This window comes from Lissotriton vulgaris, chromosome 10 (assembly GCF_964263255.1).
Source record: "Lissotriton vulgaris chromosome 10, aLisVul1.2, whole genome shotgun sequence".
Classification (NCBI taxonomy): Eukaryota; Metazoa; Chordata; class Amphibia; order Caudata; family Salamandridae; genus Lissotriton; species Lissotriton vulgaris.
The window spans coordinates 1,106,062,109-1,106,084,448 of NC_141698.1; the positions used below are offsets into that span (position 1 = coordinate 1,106,062,109).

General features: G+C 47.4%; 1 protein-coding gene across 1 annotated transcript in view; it reads left to right on the forward strand.

Annotated features, from left to right (window-relative positions):
- The window catches only part of COLQ (collagen like tail subunit of asymmetric acetylcholinesterase), a 367,702-nt gene that overhangs the window by 228,711 nt on the left and 116,651 nt on the right, over positions 1 to 22,340 (forward strand). The window contains exon 10 of the mRNA XM_086942196.1: positions 11,599 to 11,634. Within this exon, the coding sequence (XP_086798322.1) occupies positions 11,599 to 11,634 (36 nt within the window). The remainder of the gene's footprint in view (positions 1 to 11,598; positions 11,635 to 22,340) is intronic.

Here is a 22,340-nt window from a genome sequence, read left to right on the forward strand (position 1 = left end):
GAATACTACCTTATCTAGTCCTAGGCACAAGTAATCAGGAGTAGAAAGGGAGAGAGATGTAGTATGTGGGTTATGTAGTGGGAGAAGGAAATGGCTGAAGAGCCGAAGAATCACACTATTCCAGTGTGCAATTATCAGAGGAAAAAGTGTACTCCACTGACCATTTAGAGAATGGTACTTGTAAATATTTTTCTTGAGGCTACAAAGTATGGTGTCTGGTGTGTCCAAGGGCTGCATTGATGCCAGCAGGGTGGGAGTGGGGCTTTGCTTGAGGGGACATGGGGGGAAGGCAAGGTTGGTGTTGGGGAAGTGAAGCATGTACATGGTGTTGTCAATAATTCAATGAGTCATTCTGAGGTTTCCATTCCATACTGCCCTCTAAAGTAAGCCCTTAGTCTTTAGAAAAGTCATAGATTTGACTATACTTTGTTATGCTATATCTGAATCGCTATCGCTCTACCACACCTTAAGGTAAGCCTTTTCTGGTGGCTAGTAATACCTTGGGAGAGTCAAGTGTGAAAAAGAAGTAACTTCATTATTGATTGGAATGAAACTGAATTGCACAATGTGAAACCAGAATTCCTAGAATCAATCCCGGCTTCCCCACCTGGCCAAACTGAGTGATCCTTGGCAATTGTTTTATTTATTTCACTTTGCCTCCTCTCTTCTCATCATCACATGTAAGAGCACCATCAAATACATGTGGTCAGGATATGCGCTGTATAAAAGCATCTCTTGTGTTTGATTTAAGAAACTATAACGCCGTCCATGTATAAAACAACCCAGGCACCCAAAGAGATCGACATAACAACTGACTAGCCGCGGACAGTGTTTGGGGCCATTTGTGTGCTTTGCTGCTGAGGGGAAGAACTACTGGGACCAGCCGCCCTCGGGACCACGCGCACCTGCGCACCTTTTAGCCCCGCCTTCTCCCACCACATAGCAGCTCCTTCCCTAAACTCACCAAACCCACCCTTTTTCTCAAACTCACTAAAAACTCACACTTTCCCTGCTGCCCGGAATGCCTGCTGTCAGAAGAATAAAGGAGGGGTCAGTACTTACAGACTTACATGGGGCCATTTGTGTGCTTTGCTGCTGAGGGGAAGAACTACTGGGCCCAGCCGCCCTCGGACCACGCGTACCTGCGCACCTCTAGCCCCGCCTTCTCCCACCACATAGCGGCTCATGGCCCCCGCTTCGTGGGAGCCGCTCAAAGCCGCGGATAGTGTTTGGGGCCATTTGTGTGCTTTGCTGCTGAGGGGAAGAACTACTGGGACCAGCCGCCCTCAGGACCACGTGCACCTGCGCACCTCTAGCTCCGCCTTCTCCCACCACATAGTGGCTCGCGTCCCCCGCTTCGCGGGAGCTGCTCGAAGCCGCGAACAGTGTTTGGGACTATTTGTGTGCTTTGCTGCTGAGGGGAAGAACTACTGGGACCAGCCGCCCTCGGGACCACGCGCACCTGCGCACCTTCTAGCCCTGCCTTCTCCCACCACATAGCGGCTCGCGGCCCCCGCTTTGCGGGAGCCGTTCGAAGCCACGGACAGTGTTTGGGGCCATTTGTGTGCTTTGCTGCTGAGGGGAAGAACTACTGGGATCAGCCGCCCTCGGGACCACTAGCCCCGCCTTCTCCCACCACATAGCGGCTCGCGGCCCCCGCAAAGCCCGGGCAAAGGGCAGGCCCGTTTATGGCCGTCGGTGGCCGAAGGAGGCTGGGCAGGGCCATCCCACTTGGCTGGGCAAGGCAGTGGCCGAGGTGGTCGAATTGGACATTGTGAACTCTGGTAATTTTTATAGGAATTAGTCAGTCAATACTACCTAATGTGACAACTATAAATTGATGATTCACAGTATGTTTGTATGCACTTCCCATTTGTAATCTAATTAGTCCTCATATATTGTCTATAGTGTTTCATTTGACTATATTCAGTGTGAATCCTTTGCATAGTACCATGGGCAAAAGCAATCCCCCAACCACACGCCCCATTACACGTCAAACAGCCATTTTAAAAACCCCACTCCGGAGCCTAACTGCAATTGATAAAATGCTTCAAAAGACAATAGGGGTGGTAGCTTCGGCCATAGAAAACACCGAAAGACGTCTTTCGTTGACACCTGCCATGCCCATTAACACGCCACCTGGGAACGCTTCTTTAGCCACAGCTAATTCACCTGATTCGTTGTTGGCAACCTCCTTTGCGGACCTTCCGTGCACACAGATTGAGTCAGAGGCTGGCCCTTGCAGCAAACCTTCTCCTCTTTGGTCTGCCAGGTAGTTAACAAGGCACCTAAGAATTGCCTTAGAAAAAAGAAGCCTAAACCACAAAAAAAACGCTAGGCCTACTACACCTGCCTCAGATATCCCACAGGTTGATGCAGGGCCCTCCTTTTCCACTTTGGCTCCCCCTTTGTGGGCCACCCACTTAATAATCGATTTTCAAGCTCATATGGAACAACTTATCAAATCTCAGTTTAAAACTCTAATGAGTAGAATTGACAAAGTTGTTTCCATGATAAATACCAAGAGTGGTGCAAGGATGTATGTCGTTACAACGCATGGTATTACCACGTGTACCGTTACAACGCAGGCTTTACAACACAAGCCGTTACAACGACTTGCGTTGGGGGGCCCTGGATAGTGGAATAGTTTAATTTATTATTCCAACTCCAGTCCCCGTGGATAGTAGGGAAGGTGTTGGATAGTAACTTAAACTATTCCCTATCCTACAGCACCCTCCAGTGCAAGTCGTTGTAAAACCTGCGTGGTAACGGTACCGCGTTGTTAAAGATTTGTGGTAAAGGATGTTCCCCGTGGTGCAAGCGTACAGCCAACTACGCCGACTAGGAATATTTCCATGACTTCGGCTGTAGGTAATGCTAAACAGATAACCCTAGATCGAAGTCAAGGTGAAGGCCCTCGACCAGATAACCGGGCACAAAGGCCGGGCCCATCAACAATGACTAACCATCCTATTGGTCCAACCCCTTCCCGTCCCGCTATTCCCCCAAGCGGGCAGCCAAACATAGAGAGTTCTTGCCCCCGTATCCCGTTACCAATCTCAACAGGGAGGAACAAACACTTGCCAAACCGAGGGATGGTACCTCATAAGCCTACCCCCTCTCAGCCAGCCAATATTCCTAAAAAACCATTACCTTGTATCCAGCTACCCCCTGAGGCTTCCCCTTATGTGGTGGTACTATCTGGAGTTTGCTTCAATAAAAGAGAGGGGGAGAAAGGAGTTTTTTTAAGGTCCAGTGTCCATGCTCCTTAATTATAAATGTATACCAAAAAGGAGACACTGTTCCTAATGCAAGGTGCAAAAGTCACCCATGCAAGAGGGTGCAAAAAGTCACCCATATAAAAACAGGGAAAAGAAGAAAAAGAACAGAAATCCTAGGTAACAGCCCCCACCAGTGATAGGAAAACCATATTGTTGACCTCTGTTGCCCTCACACACCCCGAAAGGTATCATGCTTCATCATCGGGCAGTTGCTCCTCGTAGGGCCGGCGCTGCAATTCCCTACGGGTCCCCTGAAGGGTCTCTTTATCGGAGATCTTTTTATAGGACTGCCGGTTGATGCATGTGGGTGTGTGGGGGATGGGTTTATCGTGTTCAATTGAAGGTAATAAAGTGACGTGCAAGTGTGATATAAAAAATGAGGGTCACCATGCAGCGAAGGTAAACTGGTGTACCCGGAGCAGACTCAACTGCTGATTAAAATCTAGCCCAAATGACATACTATGCCCGGGGGTAGAACGACATAGGTCAACATGTTTCGCGCCTCTATTGCCATAAGGACAGTTGGAGCTTCTTCAGGACCAGAGCTATAGTGTGTAAGGTGCACGGGAAAGACAACTAAAAAATACCCTCACATAAATCAGGGCGGCGCAGTAACCTGTATGCCCAGCTTCTGGCTACAACTGCATGGTGGAACCGCTCCTGATCAGTACCTAGAAAAGAAAAACAATACAGGGTAGGCCACATGTTTCAACATCAGGAACACCTTGACGCTACATAGTGTGCCACCATTGTGTGCACATCCAATACTTAAAACATAAAGAACAACAGACTAAGCATGGGCGAATTTTGCGGATCTCGCGTTCGCGAATTTTGCGGATTTGCGAACTGGCAATCCGCAAAATCCGCGAATTCCCGCGAATTTGCGGATTTTTTTTTTTGTGTTCGCCCGTGTTTCTGCCAGTTCGCGAGGGTTTTTACAATTTCGCAATTTGCGAACTTACCTGTCGGGTCGCAAGTTTTGCGAACTTGTTGTTTCTACGTGTCCAGCCTGTTTGGGACACTCTTCTTCATCACTGCCACTCTCTGTCACCACTGCCACTCTCTGACTACTCATGCCACCCTCTGGCCCACCCATGCCACCCTCTGTTTCATCACCACACCCTCTGGTTGTCCAGTGTACATTATTTTCGGCAAAGCAAAGCACACCTTCCCTGCCTCAAGTGACCTGAATTAATTTGGGGCTGATTAATGTGTCACAGAATATTTTTTTAGCTGGCACCTGCTTCCTTAGTGCGCCCTGATTAGTGATCTTTTGCACTTGCTAAGTGCTTTCATTGTTGCAAAATTAGTTACAACACCTGCCCTGCCCCAACTGACAATAATGAATTAGGGGCTGATTAATGGATTTTAACTTCCAGCCTGGCTCCTGCTTGTCTCCCTTAGCTGTAATTCAGGACCTTTGTGGCATATGTGTAACTATTCTGAGGTTCATAGCAGGGTCACATAATAGTTTCAACTGGCAACTGAACTCTGGAGGGGCCCCTCAGGAAGCACTACAGGAAATGGCTACTAATGATGAGCCTGAACTTTTGAACCTGGTAAGTAGTTACTTTCAGTTTTGCTAAGATCGTATTTCTGCAATTTTGCACTTATTCGCGGGGCGCGAACTCACGCGAACAGTGCGAGCAGTGCGAGCAAAATCCGCTGCTCGCGGATTTGCGGATTTTGCGGGAGATTCGCGAATCTCGCGGATTGCGAATTTCCCGAAAATCCGCAAAATCCGCGAGCGGAACGGATTTTCCGCCCATACCTACAACAGACACATGAGACACAACCACATACAGCTGCGTACCGAAAAGTATCCTTGCCCCAACATGACATAGTTAAGTGCAAGTGTTTAGGCCCCTTAAGAAAAGAGAGTCACTCTTTTTATTTCAAGATGCGGAGTCACCCAGGGACATGCTTGCACCTCTGCTTGATCTGTAATCAGGACTAAAGAGCGCTAATAAACTTAATATACAAACGTTTCCAGCAATGGTGGGTGCCCTTCAGGTATAGCCCCATAATGCACGCTTACCTCGTCATGTCGAGGAAACCAACGCTGGCATAAGCATTGTACACCACCAGTATGCCGGGCTGTAAAAATAACAAAATTCAGCAGGAGTTTAGAAGTGGGGACCCGGATAAGTATTGTGAAGCTTCAATTCGGGCGTGTTGCCCGTTTCCGTTTAGCGAAAGCTACTCACGTATTCCCTGCGTGCTGATGCCTCTGCACCAACCCCTACAATGCGTCTGCTGAGTGAGTTAGATGGAAAGTCACGGCAACTAGTTAAAAAAAGGGATCACTGGGGTCAGGTATGCTGGGCGTTACCCCTTTCCGGAGTTCCCGTCTGAGCAAGAATATAACTGCGCATACTCAGGAAATCAAACTTGCTGCTCACGCGTAAAGTTTGAGATGGTGCTCCCCAACACATGCGCATTGCACCCTCTTGCATAGGTGACTTTTGCACCTTACATTAGGAACAGTGTCCCCTTTTTGGTATACTATCTGGAGTTTCACCGCTGTCAGAAGAGCGAGGAGAAAGGTTTCCCGAGCTAAAGAATAAAATCATATTCTGGCTGAACAAATCCAGACCACTAATGAATTCGGGACAAGGGGAAATCCTATTACCAGAAGAGTTAGTTGGATAGGGAATAAAGTTAAAGATATTGGAGGGGATTGTGTGATCATTAATTCTAGGGATCCTGGTGTGGTTAACCACATACTCGAATGGGGCGGCCCCCGTCAACAAGGCCCAATTATCCCTCTTCCCCTAGGGTATTTTTACCCACAGGAAAGGTTCCCTGGTGGCTATGGATTATCCAACCTCAATTTCTGATTGAGGTTCTCGACGAACTCCTTTCACTGTATTCCGCTCCTACACACAGAATATTGGGAGGTGACTTCAATTGCCATTTTGAACCTCTAGCGGGGATCCCGTCTGTAACTGTGGAGGAGGATTCAATATGGCATATACAGGAGTGCTCCATGTATCCAGCTAAGCGCTTGATTCCACTGGCGCTGCAGATAAATAAGCTTTTAGTCTCCCATTCCCTTAGAGCCTGTAATGGCAGACTTCCTCCCGACGTCCCAGGGAAGCTCACCTACAATAGAGCGGGGAAAACTACAACCATTGACTACATTATGGTCAATGTCGAATTGTGGTCCCAAATTAAGACCGTCACTGTAATTGACAGGGTGGACAGCGACCACAACCTCCTGTCTCTAGAACTACATTCTACACTGGGCAGTCAACTTGGAGTGAGGGAACACTATCTCTATTCAAACCCCAACCTAATTACTGTGGCAGGAGGCAGACGTATTAAGTGGGCTAAGTTTGTATTTGCACTGGACAAAGTAACGGAGCTTTATCAACAAGTTGCCTCGTCCTTAGCAGAGGCTTTTTATCTTCCGGCAACCTATGATTCCACCTATTTTCGGGCGTTTTTAGCTCATCCATACTTATTTAATTACCTCCCTAGTTGATTACTTTTATACCTCAGCTTATAGGAGGGCCCGGCCAAGAAATCAGGAGCAGTGGTTTAATAAATCCTGTAGGGAGGCTAAACGCGCTCTTGTTAGGGAGGTTAAAACTGGTTCAGTTGAGAGTATAAGAGGGGCTGGACTCACCTATAAAAGCATTATCGTAGAGTCCAAGTCGGAATGGGAGGCCCGAAGACGGGAAAACATAAAAGACGCCCTTGATGGACGCGATTATAGGGCGTTCTGGAACTTGGTTAGATCAGGATCACCTGAGGGGTTGTGTGCTATAACACCTAACTTGAGTGAAGATGTGTGGATAGCGCACTTTAAGCCCCTGTTCGCCCACACCAATACTTTGTCCGTAGCAGATTTAGTTATACCTGCTCCAGATCTACAGGTCGGTAACAAGACAAAATATCGAATTCAAAATATAGAATTACAAAAATATCGAAGTCAAAATATAGAATGGACAAAATATCGAATGGACAGAATATAGTGGTTTAAAATATCGAATTGAAGGTAGGTAATTTAATATCGAATAGTAATTTTTACCCCTACACTATCCAACGCTTTTCCTACTGTTACACTCTCTGGAGTGGGAATAGTAAATGTTATATTTATCATTTCATTAATTTTAAAATACTTTTAAGACATTTAAAAAAAATCGATATTTTGACTACCTATATTTTTTAAAACTATATTTTTGATTCAATATTTTTGTACTTACCTGTTTGTAGATAGGAATTCGATATTTTTGCATTCTATATTTTTTCTTCGATATTTTGGTAATTCTATATTTGTGAATTCGATATTATGTCAGTGATCCCTACAGGTCACTACAGACCCTGATTACTACCCAGTTATCCTGCGGGAAACTCAGGGAGCCCTCAAAAGCTTGGCTACAGGGAAGGCCCCTGGTCTGGATCGTATACCGGGAGGTTTGGGTCCCTTATATGTGTCTATATTTTAACACCATCCTCCTTGGTATGGAAATCCCCCCAACTTGTCTGGGGGCTGAGATCATTCCCATCCATAGGAAGGCTTCCCCACTGGACCCGGTCAACTACCGCCCCATTAGTCTTATTGAGGTCTTGCAGAAATTAATGGCCCGCATTCTTCTATCAAGGTTGCAGTGTTGGATGGACGATCATCACATCCTGACCTCCCTTCAAGCGGGTTTTCGCGCTAAAGTTTCCACCATTGACCAACTGTTCAGATTACAGTTGGTATACTGGAAGACGGTGCCTATGGGGGCCGGTAGCTTGTATTTGATCTTTGTAGACCTTTGATCTGCAATTGACCTGGTCCAGAGGGAGAAGCTATGGGCGATTTTGTTGGAGATGGGTGTTCCAGCCTATCTGTGCCAATTATTCAAATCCTTACACCAGGGCACTTTTGCAAGAGTGAGGTATGGGAGGAATGGGGAGCTTTCCGCTGCTTTTCCGGTGGAAAAGGGAGTGAGGCAGGGGTGCGTGTTAGCCCCCATTCTCATCTCTTTTTTCCTTAATCGGTTGATCAAACATCTTTGGGGCGCGCGGGACCTGGACTCCCCCAGCTTGGCAGCTCGAAAGATACCAGCCCTGATGTTTGCTGATTATACCCTTTTGTTATCAAAATCTTCAACGGGCATACAGCGAACATTGGAGGCTTTTTGCTCCTTTTGTAGATTAGGAAACCTGGAGATCAACCTTACTAAAACCAAATTTATGGTTTTTAATTCTAAACTGTCCAACTGTCCCCTTCCTCACATGGATGGCACGGTTCTTGAAAGAGTCTCTACTTTCGAATATTTAGGGGTAACATTGAATGATAAGATGGAATGGGGGGCCTACATAGCCAAGGCAAATATGAAGCTGGTCGAAGCTACGAGGGCATCTTAAAGGTACACAATGAGTGCTCATCTAAAATCCTGGGACCACCAGTACAAATTTATAAAGCAGAGGCGAGAGGTGGGGCGATTTATGGTGTAGAGCTATGGGGCCACGCCAACACCTCCTTGCTCTCTATCACTGAGAATAGCTTCACCAGGCGCCTACTGAGACTCCCACAGAGTACACCCCTGATTCCGCTATGCCTTGACTTGGGTCTGGTCCCCATACATGAAGTTATCCCTAATCGTCCTTTAATGTATTGGAGGAGACTCTGGTCCACACCTGAGCTTTCAAGCTATCGGGAGGAACCTAGGGCCAGATGTAGGTGGCCGTTTCAGGCCATTTACCGACCGGTAACGGCTGATTTTGGCCGTTACCGATCGGTAAATGGGTGACAGGTATGTATGGGGCATTTTTTTACCGAATCGGTAAAATTACCGAATCGGTAATTTTACCGAATCGGTAAAATAAAAAATCGGTAAATTTACCGATTCTGAGGCACCCAGATGTAGGTGGGACTCTTCTGAGTCCCAGAGGCCTTACCGAATCGGTATTTTACCATCAAATCCAATTTGATGGTAAAATACCGATTCCGGTGTGCATGCACATGTGTGCATGCACACCTATGCCGTGTGACAGGCAGACCTGCCCTTAGGGCATGTATGCCTGCCACATGGCACCCGAGCCTGTTTTGGGGGTGCCAGAGGGTGTCAAAGTGACACCCCCTGCACCTTGTGAAAATCGGTATTTACCGATTCGGTAAATACCGAATCGGTAATGCTCATTCATTCCTATGGGCTTCAAAGCCCATAGGAATGAATGGGCATTACCGATTCGGTATTTACTGAATCGGTAAATACGGAATGTTTCCGATTCGTTATTCCAGCACATCTGGAATACCTACATATCCACCCCTCAGATTTACCGATTATTAATTACCGAATTGGTAAAATTCGGTAATTTTCGGTAATTAATAATCGGTAAATCTATTTTACCTACATCTGGCCCTTAGTCACCTATTGACGCTAAGGGGTATGGGAAAAATCCCTTGACTAAAGCATGTTAAACACCTATGTCAGGCCTTGGGGAAGGGAGACTTGTGGCTTGCCCCGGTACCCTCTTCTGCCTTGATTTCTAAGAGGATGCTGGTCAAAGCACTTAACCATTTTCGAATGGACCAGATGGCATTAAGACCAGCAGTTTTCTCGAGGCCAAGGATAGGTATAATTTTGAGAAATTCTTGGACGACATTCAGCCCCGACTGGCGAAGAAATTGTATGTCCAATTTAGACATGGATCTCTCCCAGTGACGGCAGTAACAAACAAGTGGTCATTGGCTCACCATGCATCCAGCCTATGTCCGGGGTGTGAACATGCAGAAGAGACGGATCAGCACGATCTGCTCTTCTGCTGTTCGTACTCCAAGGCTAGAGCCAAATGGATCCTACAGTTATGCAAGTCCAGGGGTTTCAGGGATTACAGGGATGTGTTCAGATTGTTGAAATATGACTCTTCCCCTTTGACTGTGTTTGCAACCTCTAGATGCCTGTTTTCTATGTGGTGTACTAGAGGAGCCAACATTAAGGAGAAAGCTGTTATAACTGTTTAGTACCTTGCTGTATTTTACTAGGGAACTTTAACACTACTGCGAGTGGCCTGTTTTTATTTGTTTTTATTTGTCTTAAACGCTATTTATTGTCTTAGGTGTATTGTTTAACTATGTACACTTTGCAACGCTGCTCACTCATGATTTAATGGTTGTCCTATGTAATTATGTATCTTTCGCTTTTATAGTTTTCAACAGATAATAAAGCTTTTTGACTGACTGACTAGCCTCTAAGTTCACTATTGGCATTGTTGTAGGGCGGAGTAGACATTTATGTTTCTTTGTTCATTTTTGAAAACTTTCACTTTTAAATAATTACTTCTGAATGCACTGTTACAATCTGATGTACTAAGATGAAACACTTATGCGTGCTAAATAAATACACTTTTTAGCATTTCGAAGAGATTTTGTCTGATGTTTAAATGTTTGCTGCAAGATGTCTTACAAAAATGAATCTGTTTTTTTTAAGTTATGGGCTGCAGCATACATTATTCACTTCTTCTCCTTTACTTCAGTTAGCTTGTAAATAAACGCTTCGCCATTTATTTAACCCCATCGCTGTGGCGGCTATTCCGCCGCAGCACTAAGAGGGCAGGGCGGCCGCACGGCAGCCGCATGTTGGTGACAGAACCGCTCCGTCACCAGCCGCGGTTGGGCTGTGCTTGTGACGGAGTGGTTCCGTCATGGCCCCGCCCGCCTAATAGAACGCGCCGCGCAGGCGCGGCGGCCGGGCCATGACGGAACCGCTCCGTCATCAGCACAGCCCAACCGCAGCTGATGACGGAGCGGTTCCGTCATCAGCATCGAAGTAGTTAATGCTAGTTCGCTCTCGAGTAAATGCAGCCCAGTGCGGCCATCGAGCAGGGGACCGCATGTGAATGTCAGCAGGGCCGGCCGCATGCGGCCCCTGAGCCGTACTTTGAGTATCACTGATTTAGAGCATGATTCTACCCCTGAGTGTAGCGTTACACCCAAGATGTGTTGAGAGTAATATTCCAAGCTCTCCCTCAGTGTGCTCTAAACCTTGGCTTGGTAGTGAGCCCTAGTAGCTGAGTGTTTTGTTTTGGAACCAAGACACCTGGGTAACTTTTACAGTGTAATCACCTGACGCGTTTTAAAGGTAAAATTAAAGCAAAGTTAGTTAGGAATATATTTTCATGGTAATGATATATGTCCAATGATTTCTGTTGCTGTGTCTGAGAATCACTGATTTGAAGAATGAGGGACCATTTAAAGCTTCAGACTTACTGTGGATAAATACTACTGCGCATGGAACTTATCAGACGGTCAGTGAGACAGATTGTCAACTGTGGTCATGCATGTCTACTCTGTGTAACCTCCTCTTCTTCTTTGCAGGGCAGTATGGGCCTTCCTGGGATGCTAGGACAGAAGGTAGGTGAGCAAGAATCACTGTGAACGATCACCAAGGGAACTTAACCAAACCCACCTCTAACTGAGACCTCCTCAATAATACCATTTGATGACTAGCAACACCAAGCTGATCAGTCAACATAATCAGTGACAGCACAAGAACAACCACACTAATAACACCAAACAACTACATAAAACCACTACCAAAAAGATCATTAACTAAACACAACTGATCGCAGAGACCACACTGATCAGTAACAGCACCAAACTGACTAGGAGTCAAGCCGATCACTCTCACCAAGTTGTTCGATAACACCCCAAGCCAGTCTACCATCAATCTGATCTTTAACACGCTTCTCAGTAATGCTAAACTGAATAATAACAATGCCAACTTAACCATCAAAATAACCAACACTGCACTGATAACTTGAACCTGATTATTGTGAGCAAACCACTGGCTCTTGTAGCCCCACCTGGTACAAATGCAGTCAGATAGACTACTTGGTTTTAATGAATGTAGGTACAGCCCACCCTGAGCCATGCATTGACTGTTTGCAGGGAGCATGCATTGATAATGTTTGAAGGCAATCTCTGCTCCCTCATAAACACAGATGTGGTCTGTGCCCCTCAGATAGCTGCTTGATTTCACCAGTGAAACCTTGCATGGAAATGGGATATATTATATGGTGTGGTTGTATGGCCTCTCTGCGTAATACACTTATGAATCCCTTTAGGACCCTTAGGTTTCGTTTGTAAAGCTTTCAACTCAACCCTGGGTAGCTGTGAGCAGTAAGGCTTACACAAAAGAACTGGTGTAAAGCATTTAAACAGCACCAAAACAATTGAAGAAGAAATCAACACAACGCCAAAGAAATCTGACGCCAATTTATAAAAATAGACAGTATGTGCATGTATTTTTAGACACCAGGATGGAAAAGATCCACCAGAGGGTTCCAGAGATATGGAATTTACAAGGTATAGTAATTCAAAGCATTTCAATCAACTGCAAAAACAAATTGGGAAATTCAATGAAATTGAAACTTAGAAATGTTTTCATTAACCTTTTCCATGCTCATGACGGGCTGAGCTCGTCATGAGGCACGGTGCTTTGGTGCTCATGATGAACTCAGCTCGTAATGAGCCGTGAAACTCTCGCACGCGGGGATAATTCCCCTGCTGTGCTGAGCGTTCCACGGGAGCCGGTGCACCTGTGACGAGCTTAGCTACCGGAGCGCCGTGCCTCATGATGAGCGGAGCTCGCCATGAGCATGCGGGCGCTGTGCGTGCCCCTCTGCCCCCAGCACAGCGGGGGAATTACTCCTGCAGCGAAGGGGTTAAAACGTTTAGGCTAGACATAAGACTGTCACATGGAGCCACCTTACGAAACCAACTCCAATGGGGAGCCAATCAGGGGAACAGCAAGATCTTGAGGAACAGATACTTCAGCAGGTGAAGCAGTCTTCAGTCTGCTCTGGGCTCTTTTCTCTGCTGTGGCTTTCCTATGGGAGTGGTCCTGATGCAAGGGATGAAGGATGCTGAAGATGCTGTTGATGCGTTGCGGTCGACAGGGGTCTTTCTGTGACTACTCCTCAGTCCACGAAGGGGGTAAGATGGTACTAATCACAGGGTAGATTATCCTGGTCACAGGGTAAACACCCTTGAAGTCCTCTCAGTGCTGGCAGAAGTCCAGTCACCACTACCCATCACCCAGTACTGCTGTTGCAGGCCTATCCTTCCAGGGTCGATTACTTGCCCTCAGGAGGTCCCAGGTACACTCTGAAAACATTCCCGGATTCTGTGAGCTCTGATGCAGCTTTGTGCATCGGGCCCTGGTCCCTGGTGCTGCACGGCGGCGATTGGCAGTTGCTTGAAGACTTTAGGCTACCAATTTGCCTCGGCAGGCTTCCTAAGCTGTTGTGTCCCTGTGCTGGAAATAGGAGGCCAGCTAGCTGGCCCTTACAGTCTCTTGGCTTTGGCTGATCTCTAGTGATGACTTGAGCAGGTCACGGCGGGCACAGTCTATCACCCTAGCTAGCCACCAGGTGCAGCAGGTGCCATCCACGATGGTGCAACCTCATTTTTCCTGGTTCCACTGTGCAACAGGGCAGTCCTTTCGCTTTCCTTCTTCCAGTCCAATCAAGACCTGAGTTTGAGGAGCAAGGGGTGCCCTACTTATTCGAAGAAAATGCCCTCAGCGCAGGTAGCCAATGGACTTCCAGATACTTTCCCACCTGATGACCCCTTCCTGCCAAGAGTGGCATCTGGGCATCCCAGGATGCACCATTCTGCGCACTTCTAATCTGGCAGGACTCCTCTCCAGCCGTGTCAGGCTCCCTAGCCCAACCCCGGGGTGTGGTTACCAAGGGGGCTACACGCCCATTGAAAACCAGTTTGGGAATTGTTTTCCCCTCTCCTGTGCCTAGTCTCTGCCTGTCTGCCTGAGCATTGAAGGAGCCCTTCTCCCAAGTGTGGCCCATTTGCCCCTTCAAAGGTGACTTCTCCTTTGAAGCTTGCTTTTTGAGCCAACAATCATGTGGTTTCCTGCAGGAGGGAGATGACACCTTCTTTCAGAGCAGACCTCCATTGTATTATTTTCTTGGAGTCATTAACACGTCTCCCCAGGAGGGCAGAAAGCTGTCTCGGGGACCGTGTGTGCAACTGGTAAGGGCATAGGGGAATAAAGGCATAAAGGTTGCAACTTTGCTAAAGTTGCCCACTATAACTTGTTACATTCATTTCAGTATGAGAATCAAGTTGGGCTTAATGTGACGATTTGTTTGATCCCTTGGATGACCCACTTTGGTTCCACCATTCCAGAGTTAGCTCAGCTGAGGGGTCAGCGTGTAACTCAGTACAGTTTTGTCTTTTTACTATCAGAACATGTAATACATGTTCTGCCCATGAAATATGTTGAACCCTGCTGTAGACTCGATAGGCCTGCCATCTGGCTGATTTACACATGACCAGGGGGAAATCTGGCTTTGCCATTACTTTAAATGGCAAAATTTGGCTAGCAGTTTAAACTGCTCTTCCAGCCTGCAGATGACGAGCTGGGAGTCTCGTTTCACTTGTGTCACACCCAGAGTGGCACAATGAGTGGATCAATCCCCGGGGTGGACCCTCTAACTTACATGCCCTGGGTACCATTTACTAGGGATGTACTGGTAAGTTATCTTGGCAAATTGGGTATAAGCCTATTTGACATAACTGTTTAAGTGCAAGGGCACAGACACTGAAGTCTGGCTATCAGTCTTCAGTGTACTCTCAGTCGAAAAAACAGCAGCATGAGTCCCAAAGCATGAGGGGTGATAATACAAAAAGAATCATTTCTTTACATGCCCTCCTTGTTCTGGTGGTTCTCCTAATCTAGGTGAACGAACCTGGAAAAGCCATCTGCATTGGCATGGTCAGTTCTAGGTCTGTGTTGCACTATGTAGTCCATACCCTGTAGGGAAATGCACCACCTCAACAACTTAGGGCCCTCTCCTCTTATCTGAATCAGCAATCTAAGAGGTCCGTGGTCGGTTTGAACTCTGAAGTGAGTCCCAACAGGTAGGGACTCAGCTTCCTCAGGGACCAAAACCCAGCAAAGGCTTCCCTCGCAATGGCACTCCAATGATGCACTCTGGGAGGAGTCGCCTACTAATGAAGGCAACTGGCTGATCCTGGCCAGAATTATTCACTTGTGATAACACTGCCCCAATCCCATGTTCAGAGGCATCTGTCTGAACGAAGAACTCCCTACTGTAGTCAGGTGCCGTCAGGACAGGTCCTGAGCACAGTGCTTCCTTCAGTGTGTCCAAAGTCTTCTGACACTAGTTAGTCCAGATCATATTTTTGGGCTGTTTCCTGGAGGTCAGCTCAGTGAGTGGTTCCACTAAGGTGCCATAACCTTTTTCCAGATCTCCTGTAGTATTCAGTTGGGCCAGGAAAAGTCTCTATCTTGGGTCTGGGTCTTAGGAGCTTCCCAGACCAGGCCTGTAAAAGTCTTGTGTTGGAGAGTTTGTACATAGCCTCCACCAACTTGGTGGCCCAAGTACACAATGGAGCCTTGCCTTATCTAGCACTTACTAGCCTTAACAGTAATGCCTGCCACAGTGCCTGAAGCATTTCCTTGAGGTGGACCAGGTGATCCTCCCAGGTGAAGCTAAATACAACTATGAGATCATCGTGGGCTGCACGGAAACCCTCCAGAGCTGGAAGTACTCTATTCACTAACCTCTAGGAGTTTGAAGGTGCATTTCCAAACCAAGGGGGAATCACTTTGAATTGAAAGTGACCTTTAGGTATAAAAAAGCAGACCTCTCCTTGGCTCATGAGGTGAGGGCTATCTGCCAATAACCGGATGTCTGGTCAAAGGTATTCAGGTATTTTGCTGTCCCCAACCTATCTATGGACTCATCAGCTCTTGGTATGGGATGGACATCAGTCTTAGGTGACTGCATTGAGGCCCCTGCAGTCCACGCAGAACGGCTTGGGTGCCAGTACCACAGAGCTGGCCCATGGACTACTGGAGGGCTCAATCACCCCCAACTCCAGTAACTCAGCAATCTCAGCTTTGATGCAGGCTGTCACTTGGTCAGACAGTCTGTATATTCTGCTCTTGACAGGTAAGCTGTCACTGGTGTCCACATCATGGGTACAACATATTGTCAGACTTGAGGTCAAAGAGAACAGTCCAGTAAACAGCCTCAGTAATTGATGGCAGTCTCTTTGTTGTTGTTCCGTCAAGGTGGAGGTGAGCACTACTCCTTCCACATTTCCATCCTTGGTATTAGAGGATAAGAGGTCAGGAGAGGTTCACTCTCTTCTTCCCCTCTCCATCTGTCACCATCAGCATTGCTTGGTCTGTCCTATCATGGTGCAACTTGAGCCTGTTCACATGGGTGACCCTGTAAGGGCTCCTGGCAGTACCCATGTCCACCAAGTAGGTGACTTCCTCCTTTTTCCCTGTGATGGGAGATGTCCCAGCCCACTTGTCCTGCAGTGCAGGGCTCCAAAGTCTATACCAATTATCCTAGCTGGTCTTCAGCCATAGAGGAGTTCTGGTCCTACCAGTGCTTCACAACCTCCTGGCTTGCCTACAAGTTCTTATTCGCCTTCTTCATGTACTCAGCCATCTTGGAGCAAAAGCCAAGCACATAGTCCCACAACAATTTATAACCCATCTTAAAGGCCCTCTTACAGGATGTCCATAGAGTAGCTCAAAGGACTAAAGCCAACTCCTTTTAGGGTATCTCCCTGTATGTGAATAGTAGGCATGGTAGAAGGACATCCCACACCCTAAATTTCTCAGGCAACCCCAGAATCATGCCTTTCATGGTCTTGTTGAACCCCTCAACTAGACCATTTCCTTGAGGATGGTAGGGGGTGGTGAACTAGAAAGTCACTCTGCACTAATCCCACATGGCTTTCAGACAGCATACAAATACATGCCTCCGCCTTAGATTACCTCCTTAGGGAACCCAACCCTGGTGAAGATTTGAAGGAGAGCTCCAGCAACTGAAGGGGCAGTGACTGTCCTTGGGGGAATAGCTTTGGGTATCTGGTGGCATGGCCCACCACCATCAAGCTGAATATACTGCCTGAGGCTGTTGAGGGGTCTAGGGGCCCAACAATGTCAATACCCACACTTTCAATGTGACTCCCCATCGCAGGTAGTGGTATCAGGGGGGCTTTTCTTTTTTCTCCCTCCTTGCAACTGGTTTGGTAGGTGGGGCAAGCATATCAGACTTTCTTGATCTTCCCAGATATTTGGGGCCAGTAGGTGTGGTTGACCAGCCTCACCCAGATCCTGGTCTGCCCCAGGTGCCCAGTGAAGGGGATATCATCGTTCAGGTTACGGAGGAGCTCTCTGTACAGCTGAGCAAGCAGTTTATCCCTATCAACAACTGGCACTAACTCCCAGAATAGTGTGCCCAGTGTTGGGTACCCACCTACCTCATCTTGAGCGAGACCTCTCTCATTTGAGGCCAGCCACTTGTCTATGTCATTCCCTGGGCATAACTAGGAACAATCCCTTTGGGCAATCTACATCGGGGCACCTCTGTCAGCACCTCCACTTACCACTCTTTTGCCACCATCTTCTCTGGGATCTAATTGCAGTACGGCCCTTATTTCCTCTCAGTCAGGGCTATGACTCTCGTCTCCAGGTCCAGGACTGCAATGCTCTCTTGCAGGGATCTGTGGTTGGTGATAGATCCTGCTTGGCTGTTGGCTCTGGGGAACCAGAGGGAAAATAGGGTTAGGTCTCAACCTGCCTTGCTTGCTCCACTCACGATACTGTGGTTGCCCTCCACATTATCTTCTACCCCACAACATTGGGCCAGTTTGTTCACCAGTTTTGAAGGTACCCTGTGGGCTTCCTCCCAAGCTCTGAGGGCCTTGTTCAGCTAATTTTCCCTGCCCCCCCGTGGTGATTTTCCTGTCCCAGCAAAATGGCCTCAACTCATCTCTCTTGAAGGAGGACAGGTTTGACATGTTGAGCTCCATATTCTCTTGCTCAAAAAGTGGCTGCTGAAACATTTTCAAAACTTTTGAAAAACTTTCACAACCTTTTGAACTTGCAAGAAACTTTGCCACAATTCTCTCAAACTTTTCCCAGCTCTTTGAAAAAGTTTTTGCAAACCTTGGAAACAGTCCTTTGGAGTTCAACATACTTTGCTTGGGAGGTAAAAGACAGTACTTAAAGTGTACATTTCCACCCACATTCAAACTGCAAAGCTGTCACCTAGAAACCTCTACAAAGCCCCATCTTGACCCTCTGTAATCCACCTCACTTCCACCCAGACACCAAATGCAAAGACTTAGCCAGATCCATGTATATAAAGCATTGTTCAGACATAGTTTACAAAGTCCATCCAAGCACCTCTCTACAACACACTCTTTAGGCCACCTCTTTAATGCCTCACCAAGAACCCTTTTTCAAAACCTCATCTACATCTCTTGTTAGCAGCCTTGTAAAAGCCATCCGATGCTGATGAATGAAACAGAGCAGCAGGGAACCCCTAATATGTTCACAGGTGAGTCCCACGCTGATTACTTCACATTAGTGACTGGCCTCTAACACACAGACTTTTCAACTCAATCCCCTACTCAGCCACAGTTCAGCTCTGTCACACTGGTGTCAGGTTGTTGGTGGTGAGAATGGATTGTTGGAGTATGAAGGCAGAGGATGGGAGGGAGATGTGGGGGGAAGGAATGGGGTTTAAAAATGGTGCCTCAAGCATCTAGCAAATGACTAACAGGAGTAACATGAGCGGGGTGTCTCTGTTTGCAGGTCATACCAAACACTGCTTCTTGTGCCCCTGTGAAGATTGACAGCCTGGTTGTGTGCCCAGCTTGGCCATGCCACAGGCGGGCGGTGCTAGTCAGTCTCTTCCTTAAAAGTCCCTCCTGAAGTCTCCATCCTCTCTCCCTTCTGGAAATCCCCATCCACTCAGTTTGGAAACACCTGTGCGTCTCCTATTGTTGAAAGACAAGCTCAGTTCCCCTCTTTACATGCATGCCCCCCTTTAAAACTGCCCATCCTGTCCTGAAAGAGTAATCTATATGCCCTCTTGAGATTTCCACCCACCTGCTGTTACAAAGTCTTATCCAGTCCTCTCCTTGAAAGCCATAGCAAGTGTCCTTATTTCAAAGCATGGAGGCCCAGTTTCAAAGGTCCATGCAAAACCAGCTGGCTCCTATCCAGGTTTCTCATTTGCCTTCTCAGACTTATAGTCCTGATTATATAGTGAACCAAACATGGCTACAATCACAGAATGCACAGAAAAAGCTTTGGAGTAGTTACAGGGGTGTAGTTGTCAATGGTGCAGCAGGTGCGGTGACATCTGGGCCCATTACACTCAGATTATTGCTGCTTTATTTACAAGCTCAGCTGTTGGGAGTGAAGGGATTATTCACCTTACTAGCTTAATGGCCCCTTGTGCCTTTACTATGGGACTGACCTGTTATCATGCATAGATTTGGCAAACTTCACAGAGCTGCAATGCATCTCCAGATCCCCCAGTAAAAAGGTACATGCATTCCACTTCAAGGATAATTCCCCTTAAAGGACCTTCCATAGAGTCCACCCTCCCTCTCATTCCATGCAGACTGCAGCTATCAGTACTTTAACACAGTGACACAATCCCCAAATTCCACAGTAATTGTAAAAAAAAATGTAAATTGATACTTGTATAGCGCACTACTCACCCGCAAGGGTCTCAAGGCGCTTGTACGAATACCGCTGTGGAACCCATCCTGGCTCTCCCTGTGAGGCGTCCACTCCTGGGCACTCCCAAGGTGGAGGCCAGGCATCCTTAGCGTTGTGGGGGCCGTTGTGGAGATTAAGCAAGCTATTGCCCAGAGTTACAGAGTGGAACTCCATGATTGGAATAGGCACCGAGGGGAGAATTATCAGGTCCGGGGAATTTTGAGCCCAAGATCCGCCGAGGCAGGGAATTGAACCCTGGTCACGGGCTACACCTCTGCATCAGGGTCTGCCACTCTAATCACCTGTCTTAGTACTGAAAATCAGACTGAAAATTCAACAGAAAGCACAATGTTGCAGCCTCACCGCCCACCTTCCCTTCCTTGCTCAGTTTCCATCGATTTTTCTGCAACAAGCCTTAGAGAGTGAACCAAATGAATAACAAGCCCCGCTTCTTAAAAATAAATCAGAAAACCCACAACTGGATAAAGAAATGCATCTGTCAAACCCGCTCCTACATTTCAAAGTTGTGGGATTCAAATTCCATTTGGCGCACGGACTCTCGTTCCTCCTTCAAATGACTCCATGCCCTCCTCGGGGGCGTCCCCACAGTTTGGAGACCACTGACATAGTGGATTCTCAGTGTCAAAACATTTATAACTGTATGGTACTGCTAAACACAAGTTCTGGATCCCAGACTAGGCACCAAGGTGAGGAAAAGGGATGCATTATATGGGGTGGTTGGGTGACCTCACCGTGTAATACACTTACCATCCCCTTTAGCCTCCTAGGTTCTGTTTGTCAAAACTTCAGCTCAACCCTTGGTAGCTGTGGCTCTGAGTAGCAAGGCTTACACAAAGGAACACGTGTAAAGCATTTAAACAGCACCAAAACAATTAAAGAAGAAATTAAAAAGATGCCAAAGAAATCCAACACCAATTTATAAAAACAGACTGTATGATTATGTATTTTTAGACGCCACAATGAAAAATATCCACCAGAAGTTCTGGAGATATGAAATTTACAAGGTATTGTAAATCAAAGCATTTCACTTAACCTCGAACAAGCACTGAAAAAGTCACTGACTTTGACACTTAGAAACCTTTTCACTAAAAAGTTTAGGCTACATGTAGCGCAGTCACTTGAAGTCACCTTAAGGAACCAACTCCAGTAGGGAGCCAGTCAGGGAGATCAGCAAGATCCTCAGAAACAGTTACTTCAGCAGGAGAATCAGTCTTTAGTCAGTTCCAGGCTTATCCGTTGCAGGGCTTTCCTATGGAAGTGGTCCTGATGAAAGGGATGAAGGATGCTAAAGATGCTCAGTGATTCTATGGATGTAATGGAGTCGATGGGGGTCTTACTGTGACTACTTTATGGTCAGGTAGTCCTAGTCACAGCAAGGTTCCTCAAAGTCCTCTTGGTGCTGCAGTCGTCTAGTCGCCACTGGACCACTAATCTCCCAGTATCACAACTACAGGCCAATCCTTCCCGGGTTTGCAATTTGTCCTCTGTTGGTCCCAGCTGAGCTCCAACAACACTCCTGGGTTCAGCGAACTCGGGTGCACCTTTGTGCGTCGGGTCTTGGTCGCTTATGCTGCACAGTGGTGGTTGGCGGCGGTTTAAAGACTTAGGCAACCAACTTGCCCCAGCAAGCGTCTTCACCTGATGTGTCCCTGTGCTGCGAACAGGAGGCCCGTCAGCTGGCCTTTAGAGTCTCTTGGCTTTGACTCAGCTCTGGAGACAGCTTCTCTTTGAGCAGGACACGGCAGGCACAGTCTATCTCCTTTGCTTGACACCAGGTGTGGCAGCTGTGGTCCATGCCGATGCAGCTTCTCTTTCCTGGTTCTACGGTGTAGCAGGGAAGTCTTTCCTCAGTCCTTCATCCAGTCCAGCCGAGATCCTAGTTCGGGGTGCCAGTGGCGCCCTACTTATGCTCATAAAATGCCCGCAGGCAGGATGCAGTTGGTAGCCAATGGGCTAACAAGTTCCGTCCTGCCTGATGACCAGTTCCTACAAAGTATGGCATCTGGGCATCCCAGGAAGCACCATTATGCCCACCTCCAATATGGCAGAACTCGTCTCCCGGCGTGTGCCACTCTCCAGCCTAACAGAGAGGTATGGCTACCAAGGGGGCCACATGCTCCTGCAAAACGAGTTTGGCTACTGGTTTCCCCTCTCCTGTCCCTAGTGCCAGCCTGTCTGCCTGAACAAGGGAGCAGCCCCTCTCCTAAGTGTTAACCATTTGCCCTTCAGGCGGCTTCTCCTTTGAAGCTCACCTTTATGGCCAACACCTGTGTTGGTTCCTGCAGGAGGAGTGTGACACCAGCTTCCAGAGCAGGACCCTGTTGTATCCACTCCTGGCATCTTTAGCACGTCTCTCCAGTAGGACAGAATGCTGTCTCAGTGACAGGACTGCATGTACCCGATATGGGGATAAGGGACTAACCGCAAGAAAGTGGTAACTTTGCTGAAGTTGCACACTGCAACTTGTTACGTTAATTTAAGCTTGAGAATCATGTTGGGCTTAATGACA